Below are 23,829 nucleotides of genomic sequence, written 5' to 3'. Positions count from 1 at the left end.
AGGAGCCCTCTCTGTGCTACACTTGGGAACAGGAGCCCTCTCTGGGCCACACTTAGGAACAGGAGCCCTCTCTGTGCTACACTTGGGAACAGGAGCCCTCTCTGGGCCACACTTAGGAACAGGAGCCCTCTCTGGGCCACACTTAGAAACAGGAGCCCTCTCTGGGCCACACTTGGGAACAGGAGCCCTCTCTGGGCCACACTTAGAAACAGGAGCCCTCTCTGGGCCACACTTAGGAACAGGAGCCCTCTCTGTGCTACACTTGGGAACAGGAGCCCTCTCTGGGCCACACTTAGGAACAGGAGCCCTCTCTGGGCCACACTTGGGAACAGGAGCCCTCTCTGGGCCACACTTAGGAACAGGAGCCCTCTCTGGGCCACACTTGGGAACAGGAGCCCTCTCTGGGCCACACTTAGAAACAGGAGCCCTCTCTGGGCCGAAGTTAGGAACAGGAGCCCTCTCTGGGCCACACTTAGGAACAGGAGCCCTCTCTGGGCCACACTTAGGAACAGGAACCCTCTCTGGGCCAAACCTAGGAACAGGAGCCCTCTCTGGGCCGAACTTAGGAACAGGAGCCCTCTCTGGGCCACACTTGGGAACAGGAGCCCTCTCTGGGCCGAACTTAGGAACAGGAGCCCTCTCTGTGCCACACTTAGGAACAGGAGCCCTCTCTGGGGCACACTTGGGAACAGGAGCCCTCTCTGGGCCGAACTTAGGAACAGGAGCCCTCTCTGGGCCACACTTGGGAACAGGAGCCATCTTTGGGCCGAACTTAGGAACAGGAGCCCTCTCTGTGCCAAACTTAGGTACAGGAGCCCTCTCTGGGGCACACTTGGGAACAGGAGCCCTCTCTGGGCCAAACTTAGGTACAGGAGCCCTCTCTGGGGCACACTTGGGAACAGGAGCCCTCTCTGTGCCACACTTGGGAACAGGAGCCCTCTCTGTGCCACACTTGGGAACAGGAGCCCTCTCTGGGCCGAACTTAAGAACAGCAGCCCTCTCTGGGCCACACTTAGGAACAGGAGCCCTCTCTGGGCCACACTTGGGAACAGGAGCCCTCTCTGGGACACACTTGGGAACAAGAGCCCTCTCTGGGCCAAACTTGGGAACAGGAGCCCTCTCTGGGCCGAACTTAAGAACAGCAGCCCTCTCTGGGCTACACTTAGGAACAGGAGCCCTCTCTGGGCCACACTTAGGAACAGGAGCCCTCTCTGGGCCGAACTTAGGAACAGGACCCCTCTTTGGGCCACACTTGGGAACAGGAGCCCTCTCTGGGCCGAACTTAGGAACAGGAGCCCTCTCTGGGCCACACTTGGGAACAGGAGCCCTCTCTGGGCCGAACTTAGGAACAGGAGCCCTCTCTGGGCCACACTTGGGAACAGGAGCCATCTTTGGGCCGAACTTAGGAACAGCAGCCCTCTTTGGGCCACACTTAGGAACAGGATCCCTCTCTGGGCCAAATATAGGAACAGGAGCCCTCTTTGGGCCACACTTAGGAACAGGAGCCCTCTCTGGGCCGAACTTAGGAACAGGAGCCCTCTCTGGGCCAAATATAGGAACAGGAGCCCTCTTTGGGCCAAACTTAGGAACAGGAGCCCTCTCTGGGCTGTATTCAGGAACAGAACAGAAGCCATCTCTCGACTCTGGTCAGTTGCTAGAGACAGGGGAGGGGATAGTCTTTTTTTCGACAGTCTTTTCCTCCTCATTGTCCTCTTTCGGGCTGCTGTCATCATAGGGCATTAAAGAGAAAATCGGCTGGCGGGCTTGACAGTGGAGCGGCCGGTGGCCTTAACTCGGGATCAAAGTGTCTTACTGGGCTGGACAGGGCAACAGGACTGACAGAGGGCTCTGATGAAGGAGGGAGGAGAGGGGAAAGGTCAGCATCCAAATCTAATTTTGGATCCCCTTCTGCATTCCTCAGTCCCATTTCCTCATTAAAACTAAAGTCAGTGATGGATTATTTATCATATAGCAACTATCCCACAACATAATTTTAGAAAACTTCATAAAGATAATTATTAACATAAGTTTTTTTTTTCGAGTTTTTTTCTTCCGATTTTTATACAATGAATTTAATACACGTTTCATGTTCCATGTGTAATTTTAAATAATTAGTACTAAAAAAATAATAAATAATTAAATTAAATAATAATAATATTTTATATGAATCTCAAGACTCTCAAAACAACTAAAACAAGCAATATTTATTTGTCATACAGCAATATTATTGTAGGTAACTTCATAAAGAGAAATATTAACATAAAAGAGGAAATAAATTATTTCTATATGTGGCATTTCAAAATTCAGTGGCTATTTCTAAAACAAATATTTTAATTAAACGTTTTTAATTAATACTGAAAATTTAAAATTCTTGAAAGCTAATTCAGTTGTCACGCGAGCGCACACAAATAATAAAGTTGTATATTTAATTCCGTTTTATTTATTTATTTATTTTACTTTTAATTAGAATTAGAATTTCAAATTCACTTTTAATTTTTCATTGGCGCATTTCGTTTGACTTTAAAGTGATGTCTGACAGCATTGCAGATTCTCTTTATAACCTGATGAGATTAAATTAAAACAGCAGCAGGGTTGTGCACCGGACGGTGCTCTCTCTCTCTCTCTCTCCCTCTCTCTCTCTCTCTCTCTCTCTCTCTCTCTCTCTCTCTCTCTCTCGTTCTCTGTGTGTGTGTGTGTGTGTGTGTGTGTGTCACGCAGACTGTATTCAGATGTTTTCGGCAGCAGGATGGCGTGAAAGAGCCACGGAGAGCAGAGCCCACGCACGCGCACACGCACGCGCTCGCTCCCAGAGTCTCGCGCTGAGGAGTCAGTCTCATTCCAGCATCAGTCGCGCATCATGGATCTGCGGGGCTCACACACTATTGGAATGATTTTACCGCTGTATCTCATCTTTTACTTCATCCCAGGCTCCGTCAGCAAAGGCGAGTATCACGTTATTCATATTATTCGAGGTAATCTGAGACGAATAATGACTTTTCTGATGGATTTGTGTCCGCGCGCGGTCCTCTTACTGGAATAACGGCAGTAAGTTGAGGAGGAACTTTGCTTTGTGCCAACCGGTGATTAAACGACAAAACAATCTAATGTTGTTTTATTATTTTAGTTGATGTAGTTTATTATATGTTTGATGATGTATTAATGTATGGTAGCTTGAGGGGGTAACTGATTCATTAATGCAACAGATAACGTGAAGGTGTTTTACGCATCGAATTGGTTTGATCGAGTCCATGATCCGGAATATCTGATGTGTGATTTTTATTTCAAATAGTCTCAGAATGAGCGGTTTTGTGTCTATTACTGTAGGACACACTTACTCGTGTATTTCAATGGGTCGGATGCGACAGGAGAAATACTTGCACTATTTAATGTCGTGTGTTTTAAGCCTTCGTGTCAAATAGTGGATTAGTTAGCTATCATAACAATTACGTCTGTGAATTTATTCATAATAATGCCATAATAATATCGATATTATTTACAATAAGCTATTTAATAGGCATTAATAGATTAAAATATTAACAAAACGTAAAAATTACTAGAATTATTAGAATTATTAACGTATGAACTTCTTGAAGGTATCATGCATTTCATTAGGCGACACAAAACTCGATTGCGCGTCATACGCGACGCGGCTTAGTTGACGTTCGACGATCTACTATCCTGAATTGTCTCCTCCAGTCCGTAATAAAATACTTCTCTGCTGAGAAACAAAAGAAACATCTTACAGACAAGCCTATGATGGCTTTTCGCTCAGGCTGGTCTGGTTTGCGGATTTTGGAGGGGTTGTAGTTGGTCAGGATCTGAGGGTGAAGCTTTCTGGACCAAAAGCTTTTTTCGAGCGTCGATTTATTACATCGAGCTCGTATCTGATATTAAACATGAAGAATATTTCTGATTGAAGGTGAAGTGACCAAGTCTTTAGCTGCGTTTAGGGGTGGATTTATCTGAAAAACTATGGCCACTCTTTTCCAAAGCAGAAATCATCATAGTTGGTAAACTTCTATATATATATTGTGTGTGTGTGTGTGTGTGTGTGTGTGTGTGTGTAATAGCAAAATTTAAAAAATATATATATTAAAAAAAATCTATATGCATGTACAGTATGGAAAGATTGATTACGTTGGTCAAAAGAGTGAACAATGTGAAATTTGCCATCACTTTCCAGCAGTTGCATTAGAAACACATAGCAACCTTTACTAGATGTCTAAAAACATAATGCCAATGTAAAATACTGCAAAATACAGTGGTATAATGTGCATTACATTTTCTTAAATTAAAATAAAAGAAAAACTTTGCTAGATATATCATCACAGTCTGTGAAAAGTGTCCATTATCAACCGGTGTAGAAACCTGTTGAAATAAGTGCACAGTAATGTCGCTTGGTGAAAAACATCAATAAATTAAGCAGAAATGTGTGTGAACAGTATTACTGTCCATCCAAAACGAGCTTTCTCATGATTCTATCTAGTTAACCTGTCAGTCCTTTGGAGATGCAGTGACTAGTTCTTTCTCTGAGCTGCATCAACGGGTTCTTGTTCTCTAGGTGAACTGGTGACTGACTGGTGTGAGCTGCATAATGTCAATCAGTCATGTTTAGTTGCATGTTTGCATGCGGTTTGCATCAGACGGTCAGTGATGGGACTATTACCGAGGTGACTGACTTCAGCAGCATTTATTTTGAGCCTTTCAGCAGTATTTGGTCACGGATGTTGAATCTGGAATGGAGGAATACATCAGAATGAGCTTCACCAGAGTGGATCATGGGGAATTACACCGATGCAGTCTAACACAGAGTGATGGCCGTCACCATAAACCCTCGCGTCGCTCTAGAGGACAACGCTGACGTCATGCTCTGAGCTTGTGGGTGTTGGTAATGAGATGCATATGTGTTGTAATTGAAACAGATGGTTATGAACTTTGTAAGCCCCTGGCTCTGCACAGTATGCAGCACTCCAGGATACAATATCCAGGGTGATGGATGCTGAATTCTGCTCTTCTGTCTGCACAGATTGAGGATGCATTAGAAATAAGAGTGCACTGGTGCCCAGACATGCCTCTCGCTCGAGTGCTGTGTGCATCATGCTACAGTGATTATATCTCCACTCCAAGACACTTCAAAACATATCATGGGACTCAAGAAACGTGGTATTTCCTTGGTGCATTTTTATTGGTGGTATAGAAACTGTGTAGCTAGGGTCATTGTTAGGGTGATCTGATTGTTAGAATCATTTTAGCATGTTGCTATGTGATAGTTAGGATGAGCCTATATATCTATATATTTTTTTGTTTAAAATATATATATATATTTTGTTTTAGAATAGTGATATCGATTTTTTTTTTGTCGTTTGTTCATTCATTCATTTTTTTTAAAGAAACTGTGTTGCTAAGGCATTCTATGTTTAAAGCATCTATTTAGCATGTTAGCATGCGGTTGGTAGTGAAAGTCAAACATGCATCTTCCTCATTAAATGTTTATCTGTGAGATTTTTGCACCTGCTTTATCATCCAGCATGTAACAATTCAGATTTGTAGTTATATATTTATGTTTTGTCTTATACAACTTGATATACAGTAGTGCTATAGATTTTACATTTTTTACACTTTGTACAAACTATGATGCTAGGGTCATGGTCGAGGTGTTTTAATTGCTTTTAGCATGTTGTTATGTGGTTGTCAGGGTTTTCTGGGTGGTTGCTCGGGTGAGTTCTCCCTCACGTTTCTGTGATCTTCTGGTATGTGCATCTTTCTCATTCAGTGTGCATCTCTGGGGTTTTCCACCTGTCTCATGGTATGCATCTGATCACTTTTTCAGAAACTAGGTTTTTGTACAGTTTGTTCAGCTTTATCTGTATGGCCTCCGCTGTTAGCTCCGTAAAGCACAAGCCTGAAATATCCTGCTCGTGTGAGACGCAGAATCAGGCCGCAGTGGAAGCCGTGCTGGGCTCAGCTGGTTCCTCTGCAGGAATAGAAGTGCATTGGACTGATCTGAGATGTGCTCTGGGAGTCCACACAGGCCTGTTTACATCCAATGACCCACTTTTACTCTTCATTTTGAAGTCATTGTACCCTAAAGAGCCATCAACAAAAGCTTCATTTCTGAAATCACTTCTATTTTTCTTTTAACCTCCAAGGTAGACTTAGCAGTATATTATGATATCTCGATTTTCAAAATGGACTCAGGGGCTCACTTGTGTAGTTTCATACTGGAGCACACACTTAAGCATCAAGGCTCTTTAAAGGTTCTTTTAGGCAAGGCACTGTGGCCTGTTTGAGGCTTTTGAGTTGTTTGTTTTTTTGGAGATGGCATCAACTGTTTAATTTATCATTCTCCAGATTCCCAGAACCAAATTTCTTCAGGTTCTTCAGATCAGCGTTCTTGAAGCACCAGATCATAGTGTGGTTTTCAAAAATAACCATATTACATTACTATTTTTATTTAATGCGGTGACCTGTTGATACTGATTTTTGCAGATTCCGAGAAGATTTGAGAATAGACTTAAAACGGGCTAGTGAAGGAGAAAGTCCCACATTTACAGACAAACTTTTCTCAAGTTTAGGAGATGAAGCTGGAAAAGCCCGTCCACCCTTGGTTTTACAGAGACAATGTTGGGACTGTTAAGAGAAGGTGATTACTAGACCTAAGTGCTCTTTGAGGAAAGTAAGGAGTCAGAAGGTCATTGATGTATTTTGGTGCAAGATCAGATAAAGTCTTTTACACAAAGACAGCTTTTAAAATCAATTCTAAACTTTACAGGAAGCCAATGTAAAGACGCTGAAATTGGAGTAATGTGATCCCTATTTTTCGTTCCATCAAGAAGCCTCGCTTCTTACTGGAACAAAAAAAATGGATCTCATTACACTGCATAAATTGTCGCATTTTGGACAGTCTGCAGGCTAGAAATAGCCGTTTGAGGCAGGCCACAGTAGAGCAAATTACAGTAATCCAGGTGTGATGTTATGAAAACATGGATTATAGTTTCCAAATCTTTGTGGGGCAAAAACTGTTTCAATTTAACAATTGATCTCAGATGGAAGAAGCTGCCTTTTACCACAGTGCTAATTTGTTTCTCAAAGGTGAGTAACGAATCAAATGTAACCCCAAGATATCTTACATAGGGTTGAACACTGGCAGAGAGAGAGACCTTAGTCCTACAGTGGCCTTAAATCAGAATTTCGCAGAATTGCAAAACATTCTTAGTAATCCAATATTTGATCTCCCCTTGAAACAGTCTTAGAGCACATCCAAAGAATCACTGCTGTCAGTTTTTGCTGGAAGATAGAACTGTGTATCAACAGCAGTGGTAGGAAACATATATTTTTCTTTGTCCAAGGGAAGCATGTAAAGCGAAAAAAGAAGAGTGCCTAAAATGGACCCTTGGGGCACACCTAACGACAAAGGAGCCGATGAAGAAGAAAACTTCCCAATGCTCACTAAGAAGGTTCTGTCTTTGATAGATAAGAGGCCAACCACTGCAGAGTGATTCCCTGAATACCCACCAACTTTTCCAACCAATGTAACAGAATACTATGATCAGTTGTATGTAATGCTGCACTTAAATCCAACAAAACAAGCATCGCATATGATCCAGTATCAAGAATTTGCAAAAGGTCATTGCTAACAAAGTCCCTTCAATTAATGTTTAAAAAAATGCAGAACCTTTTAAATATGAAACCAAACCACCAATAGGTGGCAGCAAATGACTATTTTAATGAGTGAGTCATTTAGACATTCATTCAACCGATTCATTCAAATGGCTGATTCATTCAGAATCAAAGCAAGTGTGGTTTAATGAATGGATTACTGAATGATTTACTCCTTTGATTCATTCAAAAATGAGGATTCATTCAGTAAAGAAACACCACATTACTTGGAGACACAATTAACAGTTCTGCTGTTTGATTGGAACTATTTTCATCACTGAAATTGAGCAAAAACTGTCAATATTGTGTCTAAAATGTTAGTCACAATTTTTTAACTTCTTGTTTATTGAACTACTATTGTATAAACTTCTACAGCAACAACATATAATTGTGCACAATTTCTTTTTAGTTTCACTTTCACTTTCAAGATCCGTGATCACACGCACTCAGTGGCAGTACTTACTGCATATTTTACAAGATTAGATGTTTGTCAGTGGTGCTCAGGATCTGCAAATCATTCAGCATCGTCTCAGTCATCTCTCCTTACTCTGTTTATGTGGTAAGTGATATTTTATGTACTGTAATATGCAATAGTTATTTGTTTTCCGTGCGTTTATGAATACAGATTCACGCTTTGGGCACAACCTCTAACCCCCGGCCCTCATGATGTCATCATGCATGGCGATGTTTTTCTGTAGACATCGTCAGATGCCAGTTTTGTAGACATTGCGCAACCCTAACTTACATTATGTATAATATTATCAATATATAATATAAGAATATAATTTTTATTTAAAATTTAAGTTTTCCATATTTAAAATATAATTTAAATATTTGTTTAGTGTACTTATTTTTACATAAATCTACATAGTAAATATTTTACATTTTAAAATTCAGTACAGTTCTCATTGCATTCTATTTATATTAAATTCCTTGTCATATCACAATATTTTGTGCTCTTTCTTATATGCACTTGTCGGTAACACTTTAGAATAAGGTTCCATTAGTTAATGTTAGTTAACTACTTTCGTTAACATGAACTAAGCAAGAACAATCCTTCTACAGCATTTATAAGTCTTAGTTGATGTTAATTTCAACATTTACTAATGCATTATTTAAATCAAAAGTTGTGCTTGTTAACATTAGTTAATGCACTGTGAATTATCATGAACTAACAATGAATAACTGTATTTTCATTAACTAACAGGACAATTTTTATCTGAGATACAACTATTTGAAAATCTGGAATCTGAGGGTGCAAAAAAAATTGAAATATTTAGAAATTCACACAAGTTGTTCAAATAAAGTTCTTAGCAATGTATATTACCAAACAAAAATAAAGTTTTGATATATTTACAGTAGGAAACTTATCAAATATCTTCATGGAACATGATCTTTACTCAATATCATCATGAATATTGGCATAAAATACAAAATCTATTATTTTGACACATACAATGTATTTTTGGCTATTGCTACAAATATACCCCAGCGATTTAAGACTGCGTTTGTGCTCCAGGGTCACAAATGACAGACATAACAATAATCTAGGTTTATTTTTACTTTTTGAATTACCGTAATTATTTTTGGCTGTGTGAAGTTTTTTTAGGTACTCTTTTGTTTGTTGGAGTTGAAAATGTTTTTGATGTTTCATAGGTTCTTCAGATTAGCTCTTTGGTTTCCTTGTTCTCAGAAAGCATTTTATTCTGAAGAATTTGAGATAAAAAAGCTCTTTCTGAGTATAAAGGTTCTTGTGCTTCATCAGGCTGTTAAAACACGTTTCGATCCTTTATTTAACAGTGTATAAGCTCTCGTGTGGTTTGATACTATTTCTTTTTTGACAGTCGGCCTTAGTTTACCTATTTGTAATAGTAATAGGTCCAGAAATGTGACTGTTACGAACACAGATGACAAATACAGCGGTCAGTGAATTAACACAGTAGTGCAGCAGCATTTTTTTTTTGACATTATGCCCAGGCTGTTTATTCTGCCAAGGCAATTATATTCAGCACTGAGGCAGACTGGTGAGATCCGGGGCCAGTTTGTTGGCTCAAAATCCATCTGCCAATCACACCTTAACACTCAGTGTCTGCACTAAGCATATCAGGAGGTTTTCCCTATCTGATCTCGGGTCAGAAAGACTGACATCCCCTACTATGTTATCTTTACTTCCAGGTCGTTTATCATTGCCGAAAGCTGGTCCGGAGGCACTGAAGTGTTCAATTTAATCATGACTGTGTGGCTGCTTACTCTTGGTGATGTCGTGCGCTTTATGATAAAACTGAGTTGCCACCAGAGTGTCGTGGAAGCTTAGTCATAATTGTGAAGCATGTCTTGCTAAAAATGGCCAGCAGAATCAATTAAAGAGCGGAAAGAAAGGAGATGGCAAGCGATGGATGGAGTTTGGCTGGATTTCAGTTCCTCGAGATGTTGGGAAGTGGTTTGTTCTGATGAATGATAACATGAGGGATAAACCTCCTCTTTAAAGGTGAAGAGTGCGCATTTCACATGTTTCAAAAGTTGCAAAAAATATATATAAAATAACACGATAATTGACTGTTGAGCATTATTTTTAGGGGAAACTTTAAAGATCTTACCCAGCTAATGGAATGTTCTGGTAAAGTTCTCTCAAAGTTGTAAACAAACCTTCTTCCTGTAACATTTATAGAATGTTCGTTCAGAGTTATCTGTTCTTTAATAATGTTCTGACAATGTTATTAATAGCCTACATAATTTATACATGGTTTTAGTTGGATGTTTATATAACGTTTTTTTTATTTTATTTGTTTGAGAATATTTAGAGTACATTCCCAGAATGTTTGCAAAATTTCGTAATGTTATGACCAAGATTATTATCTTTTTTTTTTTTTCACATGTACAAAATGTATTTTGAAGTGTAGAACGGAAACTTGAACTTATTTCCACTTAATATGAACCTGTCCTGTAATTGCATCATTCTGGTCTTCAGTTGTTCAGGAAATTGAAAGATCTTTTGGTATTAAAATATCACTGGATCCCAGATTGTGTATCCTTGGTGTAAATAAGTGTGTACTGGAAAAAAAAAAAAAACTATATGTCTATAATGCTTTTTGCTATTCGCCTTTCCATACTTCATGTTTGGATTAAAGAACATCCTTCTACTGTAACTCTTTGGCGTGAAAAACTCTTGCCACTGTTACCATATGAAAGACGGCATAATGTACTGGATGGAACTCTGGATACTTTTGTAAATGATTGGTTTCCCCTTAAAGATTATTTTGGATGTGATCGGCAAGCTATAACGTATTAATATGGATTGAAGGTTATTATTATTATTATTATTATTATTATTATTTAATATAAGTTCTCTGGTTCTTTTCTCTGTATATGGTAAGAAGAAAATATGAAAATAAATAGTTTAAAAAAAGAAAAAGAAAAACTGAAAAAATTCAAGAATGAAAAACTAATTTAAAATATTAAAAAAAGAAATCTATAATACTAAAGCAATTCTAATTACAAAGGAATGGCAGTTGAATTTTTAATGAAATGTAACACTCTAAAGTAGAAAAATATGTAAAGCATACTCTACTAATCTTTAGTAAATATGGTTTGTATCTCCCATTGTAAGGTCTCAGCCTCATCAGGATTTATCGTTTATCAATTCTACCAGTTGTTTGTATGGAACGAGACATAAACTCTCAGCATAAGATCAATTTGTTGCGAATGCACTTCGTATTTCCCTGCAAAGCACGTTGTCCGTTATGATTCATGGCCTCAAAGAGCCTGGACGTCGGCATGGGGCGAAGCCGAGAACAAATCACCCTCATACGTCTACTTTACTGTCAGTTATGAAAATGTGTGAATAGAAAGTCAAACGGTGAATGGGAACATTATGGAGTGAAGGTCACACACTAGTGGCAGTTGTATGTGCTTATTTTATTTTTTCTCATTGAACTCTTGCCTGCTCCTCATGCATTTGCATCTATTAAGTATTTACGCACAAAATTGGCAGGAAATTACACCGCAGCCGTCAGAGACTCGAGGCCGTATAACTCTCAAGGCTCAAGCACCCAAAACCAAAGCACATTCATCTCACACACCTGCCACGGCTGATAGGTGATACAGCCCAGAGAATTCATCATCCTGAGCCATATTTTGTCTACAGAATATACTGCACTTGCTCAAATATTTCTTTAGAAGAAGGTGTCGAGTATGTTTGGGAGGAAATGTCATTTCTTTTCTGCGCACTTCCAAACACTTAAAGGGGATAGTTCAAGGAAAAATGTGTTTTTCGCTTATGTTGTTCGAGAACCGAAGGTGGATCTTTTTTTTTTAGGAATTTGGAAAAAAGCTATCCAAGGAATAATTGACGACGAACCATTGAATTATTTGAAAATAATGCACACCCAAGGTGAATGGTTTTGGTTCTTTTGCTAAGCTGTATCAACCTTTGAAATAACTGGAATAATTTGGCGTTATGAACGAAATAATTTGGCCAACATTGGTGATATGAACATACTTTTGCTATGCATTTCCCTGGAAATAATTGAACATTTTAGGAAGTTCGTCAGCCAATCGGATTCAAGCATTCAACAGCCCCATATTTTTTTTTTGTGAAAGAAATTAAGAATGTTTGTTCGGCAAGGATGCACTATATTGTTCAGAAGTGAGAGTAAAGACATTTATTATGTATAAAAATATTTCTATTTCAAATAAATGCTGTTCTTTTGGACTTTATATTCAAATTAGAATCCCCGAAAAATAAAATGTATCATGATTTCCACAAAAATATTAAACATTGAAAATAATCAGACATGTTTCATGAACAGCAAATCAGCATATTGGAATGATTTCTGAAGATCGTGTGGCACTGAAGACTGGAGTAATGATGCTGAAAATGTAGCTTTGATTACAGCAATCAATTAAAGTTTAAAAGATATTCACATAAAAAAACTGAATTGTGATAGTATTGCACAGTTTTAATGTCTTTATTGTATTGAGCAAATAAAGATAATTTTTTAGAAACATTAAATATCTTTGTGGATTAAATGTATGTATAAACACACAAATCTTAATGTTTAAGCATATAATGATATTCTAGGGAATTGTGTGCTTCCATTGTTAAAGCAGCAGTTTGGACAGAACTCTTTTATATTGTAACATGACAATTCCTCTCTGTATAATACAAGGTTAGAAAATACATAATTTATTTAGTCAGTGTGGAAGAACTTGATGGTCTTCAGAAAGCAAAAAAACTCAACACCAAACATTAATGACCTGTACATACATTATATATGGACAAAACTATTGGGACAAAACTCTGGCAACAAAGAATGAAACATAACTTTTTAAACAAAAAAAATGCATTGCCTTTCATTCTGTTGCAACAATTTTGAAAGTTTGTAAAATAGAGATTGACCGATATATCGATTTACCGATATTTTACCAGATATTTAAGAATTTTACCATAATAAAGCCATAATTCACTGATAAATAAATCTGCTTTGTGTTTTGAGAATTGCGTGCTGGATCTCCATCGCAGTGCATCTGAGGGGAGACGAGATAACAACAGTGTGCAGGTACTTGATTTACTGTAGTTAGTAAACTTTATTTAACATAGCAGCCAGTTGTGCACAAATTCGATGCATTACATAAATGCCTGAAATGTAGTTTGTGCAGCTTGGCTCTAAAAAATAGAGATCATTTAACAGAGTCATGTTAAATAATCCATCAAGTCCTGTCCCAATAAAGACGAATTTTTTCATCATTAGTCTTGTGAAGCCACAGTGGGTTGATGTGGTTGATGCTCAGGAAATGCTCCAAAACGGCCACTGCAGATCTTTTAACAAGATTCACTTGTTTAAAACACCCTAAATTGTATTAAGATTTAATATATAACCATTAATTTGCTAATAAATATCTAAATAAATACAACTCTTTGGAAATTAATTATTTATTGTTGCTGCGAGCGATCGCAATTGGAGTATAATTCTGTGTAACTGCATCGATAAACCGAGCTGTCAGCAGGCATTTCATTATCTAGAAAGACAAAACAATATTAATAATTTTGATATAACATTCCAGTTGAGATATGCAATAAAACACAATGTTTTGTTTGTTATAATCCGATATTCCAGATAATATTATTCAGTGAATTAGCATTATCCAGTGATAGTGACTCTGTAGCTATTTAACAGTTTATAAACCTACTAAAACGGTAGTTTAAAATGAACCCGATATGACTCCTATCCTCTGTTTATTTTCTCCATTTGAAAACATTAGACATTCTACATTTTTATAAATAAAATGTTTTTTATTGTTGTAATATAAAGATTCAATTTAACATGAAAGACTGAAGAAGTATGTTCTTATTTCACTCAGTCATTTATTTACTTTATAACAGTAAATAAATATCGGTTCTGTATATCGGTTATCGGGCACATAAACATGCAAATAATTGGTATCGGTATTGGTTATAAAAAAAATAAATATCGGTCGATCACTTGTCTAAAATGACTGTACCCATGTACAAGTCATTGGTGTTTTGTGATGAGTTTTTGGCTAAAGACCTGGTTTTAAAATCACACCAGAGGTGTTCAGCTGGGTTTCTGCAGACCAGTCAAGTTCATCTGCGCTGACTCAATTAATAATTTATTTTTGCATTGTCATGTTAGAACAGAAAGGGTCATGTCCAAACTGTTGCAATAAAATTAGAAGCACACAATTCCCTAGAATATTGTTTGCTTAAACATTAAGATTTGTACTCATGGAAATTACTAAAATAGTCAAAGGTGTTCGTTAGAAGGAAGTGTCCCAGTACTTTTGGCAATATAGTGTATATATGCATATATAAAATACCTCATAAAGTATAAGAAAATCAAAAAACGTGGTGCATATGTATATTGTACGTGTTTTGTATATTGTATAGACAGTAAATTATTCTTTATGGTGTTTTTTGGAGCTTGACAGTCGTCATAATGACTTGTTGTTGTATGGCATACATTTCCTTTAAAAAAACCTCCTGTGGCGTCTCACAGGGCAAGATAACAGCATGTGGGACGGGAGCAAGTAAATAAACTCAGAGTTTTGGTTTTGGAGTGAACTATTCCTTTAAATGTGCTCCATGTTTTATATCATCAGCCTCAAACATCTCGCTAATAAATAGACACGGATAGACGTGCCCTTGAAGAAGAACAGATAAAACACAACAAAATCGTCAGCGGGGCGCTGCAGGAGGAGCGACTCCTGAGCCGTGTCACATTCTACAGGCGTAGTTCATTTCACTCTTCAGTGCTTCCCCTGTGGCAGGCTGGAAACACAGAGTGACCTGCCCGCAAACTAGGTCAAAGGAGAAACGTGCCCCTTTAAACCCATGAAGAAAACAGCTAATCAGATATTTCTCACCCTTGAGGCGTCCGAGTTCTCCAGTAGTTCGGCATCGGGGATCTGAATGTGGCTTTCCCCTGTGAGCGCAGTGAAAGTGATTAGTTGTCGGTAATGGAGGGGAATGGTGTTAGTGACACCGCTCGACCTGCCTGCTATCTACACACACACACACACACACACACACAGATCCCGCAAATAAGCACTTCGTAAATTGTATATCTGCCTGTGATTTCACTTTCTGATGTTCCTCTAGAAAGACGGTCGAAAGACTCCGTGATATCAAGAGTTTTGTGGCTTTTTAGTCTGTCTGTTTATATATATTGTGCATACAGTATGAAGCTTATAGTGTTTTTACATGAATATATAAATAATAATATTTACTTATTTAAATCTACTATATGCACAAAGTATTGGGACTGTTCTAATAACAGGTGTGACTGCTTATAGTAATAATCTTACAAATCTTAATGCTAAAGCATATAATGATATTCTAGGGAATTGTGTTCTTCTAATTAAAGCTATAACATTATTCAGATTAAGAGCTGTGAGTGATTTTCTCTTTGCATTTTTTTTTTTGTTTGCTTAACATTGATTGCCCAAGCGCGAGTCTGTCACTTTAAAAAAGTATATTGACACACATCAGATTTAAGTAAATTATTTCCATATTTTGTGTGCATTTGATCATTTGGACATGCACTCGAACCTCAAAGTGTAATTTGGTTGTCTCTTTTTTTAGTGCTGGGTGCACATATCGTATTCCTTGGGAACACAGCCTTGCTCCAATATGCATTAGTGTATGTTTGTTTGTTTATTTGCTTACAGCCAGCAAAGTTAGCTGAATTTCATTGCGAGTCTGGCTTGTGTTTACTACACTACTGATGTCACTCGCTCAGATGAGGACTATATATCACTATATATCTCGAGCCTTCATGACAGCAGCTCATTAGTAGTTAAAACAAGCAATTACACCATGCATGTCAAGAAAATTCATGTTTAACGTGATTTCCCCTCCGAGGGTGTCCGTCCATTAAGAACTCAACATTCATCACACAGATGCTCCTGTCAGGGATTATCATTTATAATAAGGGCTTCTCAAGCTTACAGACCCCTGCAAGAATCAAACGGCTTGATTTGAGGAGTCGCAGCCCCTTAGTATACAGATAAAACAGCACGAGATGAAACGCGTCCCTGGAGGACCAGAACATGAGCGTGTAGAAGAAGCTCGGGCTTTATGTTCCACTCGCACTGCAGCTTTTAGAAATGATACATTTAAAAATACATGTTCTATTTAGAACCAGCCTGATGTCACTTTGATGCTCCACAAAGAACTTCTCGTTCTCTCTAGGTGATTAGAAAAAAACAGTCTGGTGCTGTGAAGATCAGAGAAAACAAAACATTGATCTGAAGAACTACATGAAGTACTAAATAATCAAACATCAAGAATATCTGAATCTGCAACAGGGACGCTGGGGCTAGTTGTCACACCTTTTAATCTAGTCACTTATTTATTTTCCAGTTGCATTTATATTCTAAAGTATATTGAATATAAATGCTATAAAAGCATTTATATAGTATATATACTATAAAGTATATAGTATATAACTTCTACTCAAAATTGTATTGTCTTGAATACAAAAAAAAAAAAAATGCTGTTTAACACATGTTGACATTCAGTATAAAGTAAGCAGTTTATTGACACTGAATTGATCATGTATTTTACTATAAATATTATGTTGTTTAAATATGCATTATATTTAATTAAATAATTTTACTTGTTTATTTATTTGAAATGTGCAATAGTCTATTTAATGGCTTTTCAGATCTAAACATAAAATTGAAATCAAAATAAAATATGTATCTGATTAAATATTATTAATAGTATTTATTTGAAATGCATTTTTTTATTAATTTTAAAATGTATTATATTCAATTTCATGGCTATTTAGCAAGATATAAACTTTAAAAAAATATGCTATTTAAATAAAGAAATATATAATATATCTGATTAAATATTATTCATATGATTTATTTATTTGAAATAACATTTTTAGATACATTTTTAAATGTATTAGAATCTATTTAATTAATTGTATTTAAAAATGTAATATGTGTAATTAATTACACATTTGTGATAGTTTGTGATTAATTTGCTTCCTTTTTGACTCCTTTTAGATTACTTAACTTGTCTATCACATAGATTTACAAGATTATTCTGTACTGTATTGCTTTAAATTTAAATTAAAAATTAAATTAGTAGACACTTTTATCCAAAGCGACTTTTTTAACTTATCATGTGATATAAAAATAAATAAAAAATGTGTTACATTCTTTGTTATTAACAACATAAAGTACATAAAAAAAATAGTTTAGTCAGAGTTTCACTGTCTGGGGTTCATGTTATTATTTTACATGAGATTACATGTAATCAGTTACTACCCAGCTCTGATAAATTGCTCTAATGCAAATGTGACAACTTGCCCCGACTGTCATACTAAAAAAAAAACTAAAAAAAAACTCATGGTCCCACCTCTCAGTTCAGATTCACATTGATAATGCAGTTACTGTTGACATAGAAGACATTGTGAGATTGCACTTTTGGCTGAACATTACTGAGTTACTGAGATGAAGACTCGGTGTCCCCTTTATAGTGCAAAAGAAAAGGTTTGGCCATCTTTTGTCAGTCTGAAGTGTTGCACAGACCCACTGAAGGACTTTAAAGTGTCTATTTCCAGTATCATGTGACTTTCTTCACAACGTTTTGGTTTAAAAATAGCATGACGCAAGTGAGCGGTAGATCCAGAAGAAAATGACTTAACGTCACACGTTTGATCAGGAAGGCTTTCAGAAGTCACAGGCGTCTGTATAAACACAGAAAAACTCAAACCACCACCCAAGGATCAGCTTATGATAATCTCAGCTGGTGCTGAATTATGAATGCTGCAGAAATATGAATTTCTGTGTAGAGTTTCAGGCCATATTTGACTGGCTTTTGAGTCAGAAATGCAGCATTGTGGGGAAATTTCCACCTGCTGGACCTTAAAACAGGTTAAACCTCCACTGAGCTGAACACACACCTAGATATATTGAGTTACAAACCACTTCTCTTTGTTAACTTGTACCGGCAGCGTCAGTTAATATTTATTCATTGCATACTTCATATGTACTGCACAGCAGAGGGAACTAAGGAGCAGATGGAAAATTTCCCACTAATGATGTCAAAGCAGTTCCGATGCTAGAAAAAAAATATATATATATATATATATATATATATATATATATATATGTGTGTGTGTGTGTGTGTGTGTGTGTGAAAACAATGCATTCATTACCAGACTAATAAAACATGGAATGCATTGACTCCTATGCATTTCTTTCTGCATGTAATTGATGTTTGTTTCATGCATGTTGCGGCATCCATATCAAATGCATGATGCTCTTGTCTCGCTGCTGTATTTATGTATAATGCATGGCGAGTCATCACAGGGACGCGTCTTGACGTTCGTGCCCACCTTGTTAGATAACGTTGCTTTGAGTTAATCTGATGGCCGCTGATGATTTCTGATGTTGTGTCTTAGAAGGGAATCTGTCATCATGACACTCGTCTTTAATTGTTTGGCATTGTTCAGCAGAGTAATTGTGTGCTGCTGAAGGCTGCTCTGTGGCCCGTCTGTCAGGTGTGTTTACCTGAGATAAAGGCAGATCCTCAGCCGCTGACAGTGTGCTGCTCGGGGAGTTTGCTCAGTAGATTCTGTGTAAGTTTGAATAAATAATGAGGGAAGATTGGATGTTTCCACTCATCAGATCACAGGGTGTTAGTCAGTGAGTCGCAGAGCTCTGGTAGGTTTGGGTGTATAGTCAAAACCATGGTATTTGAGAAGTACCTAAGTGTATCATATCATATGCATCATATGCATTTTTAAATATGAAAATATATTTGAGGTATTATTACTATTTTCCGTTATTATAGAAATTATGGAATTATTATTAGAATTTGTGGTAACACTTTAGAATAAGGTTCCATTAGTTAATGTCAGTTAATGTATTAATTAACATGAACAAACAATGAATAATACATTTATTACTGTATTTATTCATCTTCGTTAATGTTAGTTAATGAAAATACAGTTATTCATTGTTAGTTCATGGTAATTCACAGTGCATTAACTAATGTTAACAAGCACAACTTTTGATTTAAATAATGCATTAGTAAATGTTGAAATTAACATCAACTAAGACTTATAAATGCTGTAGAGGGATTGTTCTTGCTTAGTTCATGTTAACGAAAGTAGTTAACTAACATTAACTAATGGAACCTTATTCTAAAGTGTTACCGAATTTGTATAAATATTTTTTTTGTTTACATCCTAAGTTGTTTTCATATTTTAGTTTTATTTGTTTTCCATTATTATTATTATTATTATTATTATTATTATTATTATTTACATTTATTTTTAAATTTTATTTTATTTTGATTGTAAATATACACACATTTAAAAATATATAGTTGTTTAAAATATTATTATCATTTGTCACTTTCATTTGTGTAGTTATTTTTGATTTTTAATGATTTTAAATAATTTATAATACTAATAATATTTGTATTATTATTAATGTATTTATATTATTTGTTTGATTGCTTTTATGTTTGATTTCCCACTTTTATATTTTACTTTTTGTTTTAAACTAATGTAAGAATAATAACAATACTAATATAATTCTTATTTTTAATTAAATGTTTTATTTTATTTTACTTTCATTATCTTTAAAATATTTATTCATTATTTTTATTTGTTGCGATTTTATTTTATTTTATAATGAAAAACTGAACAAGTCTTAAACCATATGTATATGAACTCCTTCAGTACAGTAAAAAAATGTTGCACTGCATGTGCATGACATGAATGTTGAAAATGTAAAAATCTAGATTTATTTGCATTCAGATTGCTGCTGATTGCATAAAGTGGCTTGTCAGAATCAATATGAAAAGATGAAGATGCAGTCATTGAGGGAAGTCTCTGAAGAGTTCATCACTTGTTCTGTTTTAACAATTATTGAACACCGAAACCTATCTGAAAGCGAGCTATTGGCTGAAACCATTTCCAGTCTGTCCAATCAATGCAAAACTGTACATGGAAACACTGCTAATGATTGTGTAGCGTAATGAATGAATCGGCTCGCATGCAGAGAACAAGAGGACAATGCCAAGACAGATGCACTCACACTTGCACAATCTGCTCGTTTCAGAAATGCACATTCACAACCTCTGCCTCACAGTTTTAATGAAAATATGAACATGTCAGCACCAACCACAGCTTGCAACACATATTAATTCCATAATTCAACACATTTCTTATTAAAACTGCAAATTGAATGAGGAATTTTTTTTTTTTATCAATCTGGAATTGATTGAATTGTGAAACATTGTATGAGAATGGTTGTTTATTATTATCTTCATCATAATTTGATTTTTTATATGTAATGTATTTATTTTTAAATATTTTTTTTCATTAGACTTTTATATATTTTTGTTCATTGATATTTATAATTTATTTTTAATGTTTTTTATATGTTAAAATTAAATATGAATGTATTATGTATTATTATTATTATTATTAAGGTTTTGTTTAGAATTGTTATATATATATATATATATATATATATATATATATATATATATATATATATATATATATATATATATAAATATTTTCATTTCTATTTAAAATTATTTTTAAATATTATTATTATTATTATTATTATTTAAATGTTATTTAACTTTTTGTTTTTATATCATTTATTTATTAAAGTGTATTTATTTATTTTTAAATTTTATTTATATTTTTAGCATTTATTTGTTTTAAATATGAATATTCTATGTATTATTATGATTATTACTATTATTCAAAAGAGTCTCTCTGTTTATTTTTATTACCTTGCATTTTCAAGTCACTTAGATAAACCCATAGTAGACAGTCTTGAGCTCCTGTTGAGTGTATTGTTCATGAATCGATGGTTTCTGTGTTGTTTTTGGAGTTCAACTCTTCTCTGACGGTGTGAAATGGTTTAATAGTTCCTCAGCAGCGGATGGGAGAGAAATGAAGTGATTGTTGTCTTGTATATATATGTATAATAAGTGATATGAAGGAGGTTTTATCACAGCAAGGGTGATGAATTATCCTCGTTAACGCTGCTCTCCTGGTTTTGTAGTTGTTTCTGGACCTGGCAAGTAAATGGTAAAAGCAGAGCGGTGATGAGCGTAGCATTGGTATCTGTCAGGACGTTACGGTTTCCTATCAATCAAAAACGCCTGGCCAGCGTCCTGCGCTCATCTCCTTCTCCATTATAAACTCCAAGAGGAAGAATCGAGAAACGACTCTCTGATATGAAAATGAGACGCTGTTTTTCTGAAATATGTCATCAGAACGATGTATTAGAGAGAAAGGAGTCTGCTCGTAGCTCCTGTGTTTTATATATTGGACTCACACACTATATAGATGCTCAGAAGCTGATTATACAAACCAGGACAAGGACAATTACCTTTCCACATATATTATTCAATACACACTCTGGGAATAACTATTACCATAAAAGTAATAGGAAGTATTATTGTGCGCCGATAGGAATGCAAACAAGAGCCGTTTGCAATAAAACTAGAGGAATAATGTACAGAATATTTCACACAACACACCGCTTTCTCTTTAAATAAGTAAAGAAAAACGGCTCTCACTCGCACAGAAATAATAATCACCTGACCGTGTGTTTCATGTGGAGGAAAATGGGTCAGCTTTGTGCAAATGTATTTTTCTGTAGGTAAAAGCTTTTTAAACAGTCCTGAATTTCTGATGAAGTTGAATAATAAGCGTAAAGCTGGATGGGCTTTAAAAACATCCTCAAGTGCCCCAATTCCAGCTCTAATGTGAGTCTCGCTGGCACTTTACTACACTTTAATACATCCTCCACAGCCTTTCTGACTGATATTTACAGTTTATATATATATATATATATATATATATATATATATATATATATATATATATATATATATATATATATATATATATATATATAGTAAAAAAATGTGATATTATTAAAATTTTTAAAAAAGCATTTTTTTTTCTGTGTATATGTTGTAAAATGTGATTTATTCCTGTGATCAAATCTGTATTTTCAGCGTCTTCAGTGTCACATGATCTTCAGAAATCATTCTGATATGATGATTTTGTTGACTGGTTGTGTGAGTGTGTGTGTGTGTGTGTGTGTGTGTGTGTGGGTGTGTGTGTGTGTTTGTTTGTTTGTGTGTGTGTGTGTGTGTGTTTTGTTTGTTTGTGTGTGTTTGTGGGTGTGTGTGTGTGTGTGTGTGTTTGTTTGTGTGTGTTTGTGGGTATGTGTGTGTGTGTGCATGTGTGTGTGTTTTTTTTTTGAGTGTGTGTTTGTGGGTGTGTGTTTGTCTGTGTGTGTGTGTGTGTGTGTGTATGTGTGTGTGTGTGTGTGTGCGTGCGTGTGCGTGCGTGTGTGTGTTTGTTTGTGTGTTTGTCGGTGTGTGTGTGGGTGTGTGTGTGTGTGTGTGTTTGTGTGTGTGTGTGTTTGTGCGTTTGTGTGCACGTGTGTTTGTTTGTTTGTTTGTGTCTGTGTGTTTGTTTGTTTGTGTCTGTGTGTGTTTGCGCGTGCGTGTGTTTGTTTGTGTGCGTGTGTGTGTGCATGTGTTTATATACAATAAAAAAAGAAAAACAAGACATTAAGAAAATAAAATATTGCACAAGTATTCATATTTTGAACTAACAAAAAAAAAACATGTTTAAGAATAATTTCTGATTATTATCAATGTTGAAAACAGTTGTGCTGCTGAATATGTTTGTGGACACTGTGATACATTTAATTTTTCAGAATTCTTTGAACAGAACGTTTGAAATTGAAACAGGAATGTGTTGTTGTTTACTGAAGTGAGCTGTCCGTGTGTTTCTGTGTCTGTAGAGAGCTGTGATTCTCCGCTGGTGTCCGCTCTTCCTCAGTCGGCCTTCACCAGTTCATCAGAGCTGTCCAGCAGTCACGGGCCGGGCTTCGCCAAACTCAACCGCAGAGACGGTAATCCAACACCGCTTCATCTTCATCTCACATCTCACCATCAAACTAGATTTTGTTCAACTCATTCATCAAAGAGAGAGGCAGTGTTTGATGGCTGCAGGGCGATTTTTGAAAAATGTTCACATTAATATTTATATTCATATTTATATCATCAGTCTTCCAGTAATCCAGTTATCATGTCTGAGAAAAAACTATTTGTTTTGCAAAGGTTTACCAGGTTAGTAGCATCAAGAGTTAACCTGGTAGCATTCAGTAGCATCTGAAGTAGATATTCATGAGCACAACTGTATATTCAGATGTTTTGTGAGATATAATTAAAAGAATTAGATTCAGATTACAAAGTCACAAACCATTTCTACTAATTTCTGAGACATTTTATCTTCAGCTGGACTCATAAATAAACAGTTATGTAATTGTTTGTTAATGTGGTATCAATAATTGTATATTTACCTGCTTCTAGTCATCATGGATAATATATCTGACTGATTGGTCGCTTCACATGTCAGTCGGATAATTATGTCCTGCTAGCTTTTACTTATCTATGTGGGAAGTCAAGTTTGCATGATTTATTCTATTATTTTGCTTTTTATTACTGTAAAGCTGCTTTGAAATGATTTCTATTGTTTAAAGCACTATAGAAATAATCTAAAATGTAACTAAAATGAACTTAAACATTTCGGGCATATTACAGTTAATGCTTTTAAAAACACCAAAAGTAAAGCA

General features: G+C 35.9%; 1 protein-coding gene across 1 annotated transcript in view; it reads left to right on the top strand.

Annotated features, from left to right (window-relative positions):
• The first annotated feature begins 2,713 nt into the window (after positions 1-2,713).
• The window catches only part of cntnap3 (contactin associated protein family member 3), a 108,857-nt gene continuing 87,741 nt past the window's right edge, over positions 2,714-23,829 (top strand). Inside the window, exons 1-2 of the mRNA XM_026245851.1 lie at positions 2,714-2,942; positions 22,996-23,106. Coding sequence (XP_026101636.1) covers positions 2,858-2,942; positions 22,996-23,106 — 196 coding nt within the window. The 5' untranslated portion in view covers positions 2,714-2,857. The remainder of the gene's footprint in view (positions 2,943-22,995; positions 23,107-23,829) is intronic.

The sequence above is a fragment of the Carassius auratus genome, unplaced genomic scaffold, assembly GCF_003368295.1.
Source record: "Carassius auratus strain Wakin unplaced genomic scaffold, ASM336829v1 scaf_tig00011176, whole genome shotgun sequence".
NCBI lineage: Eukaryota > Metazoa > Chordata > Actinopteri > Cypriniformes > Cyprinidae > Carassius > Carassius auratus.
Note: the sequence above shows the minus strand (reverse complement) of the source record. Positions and strands in the feature narration are given on the sequence as shown.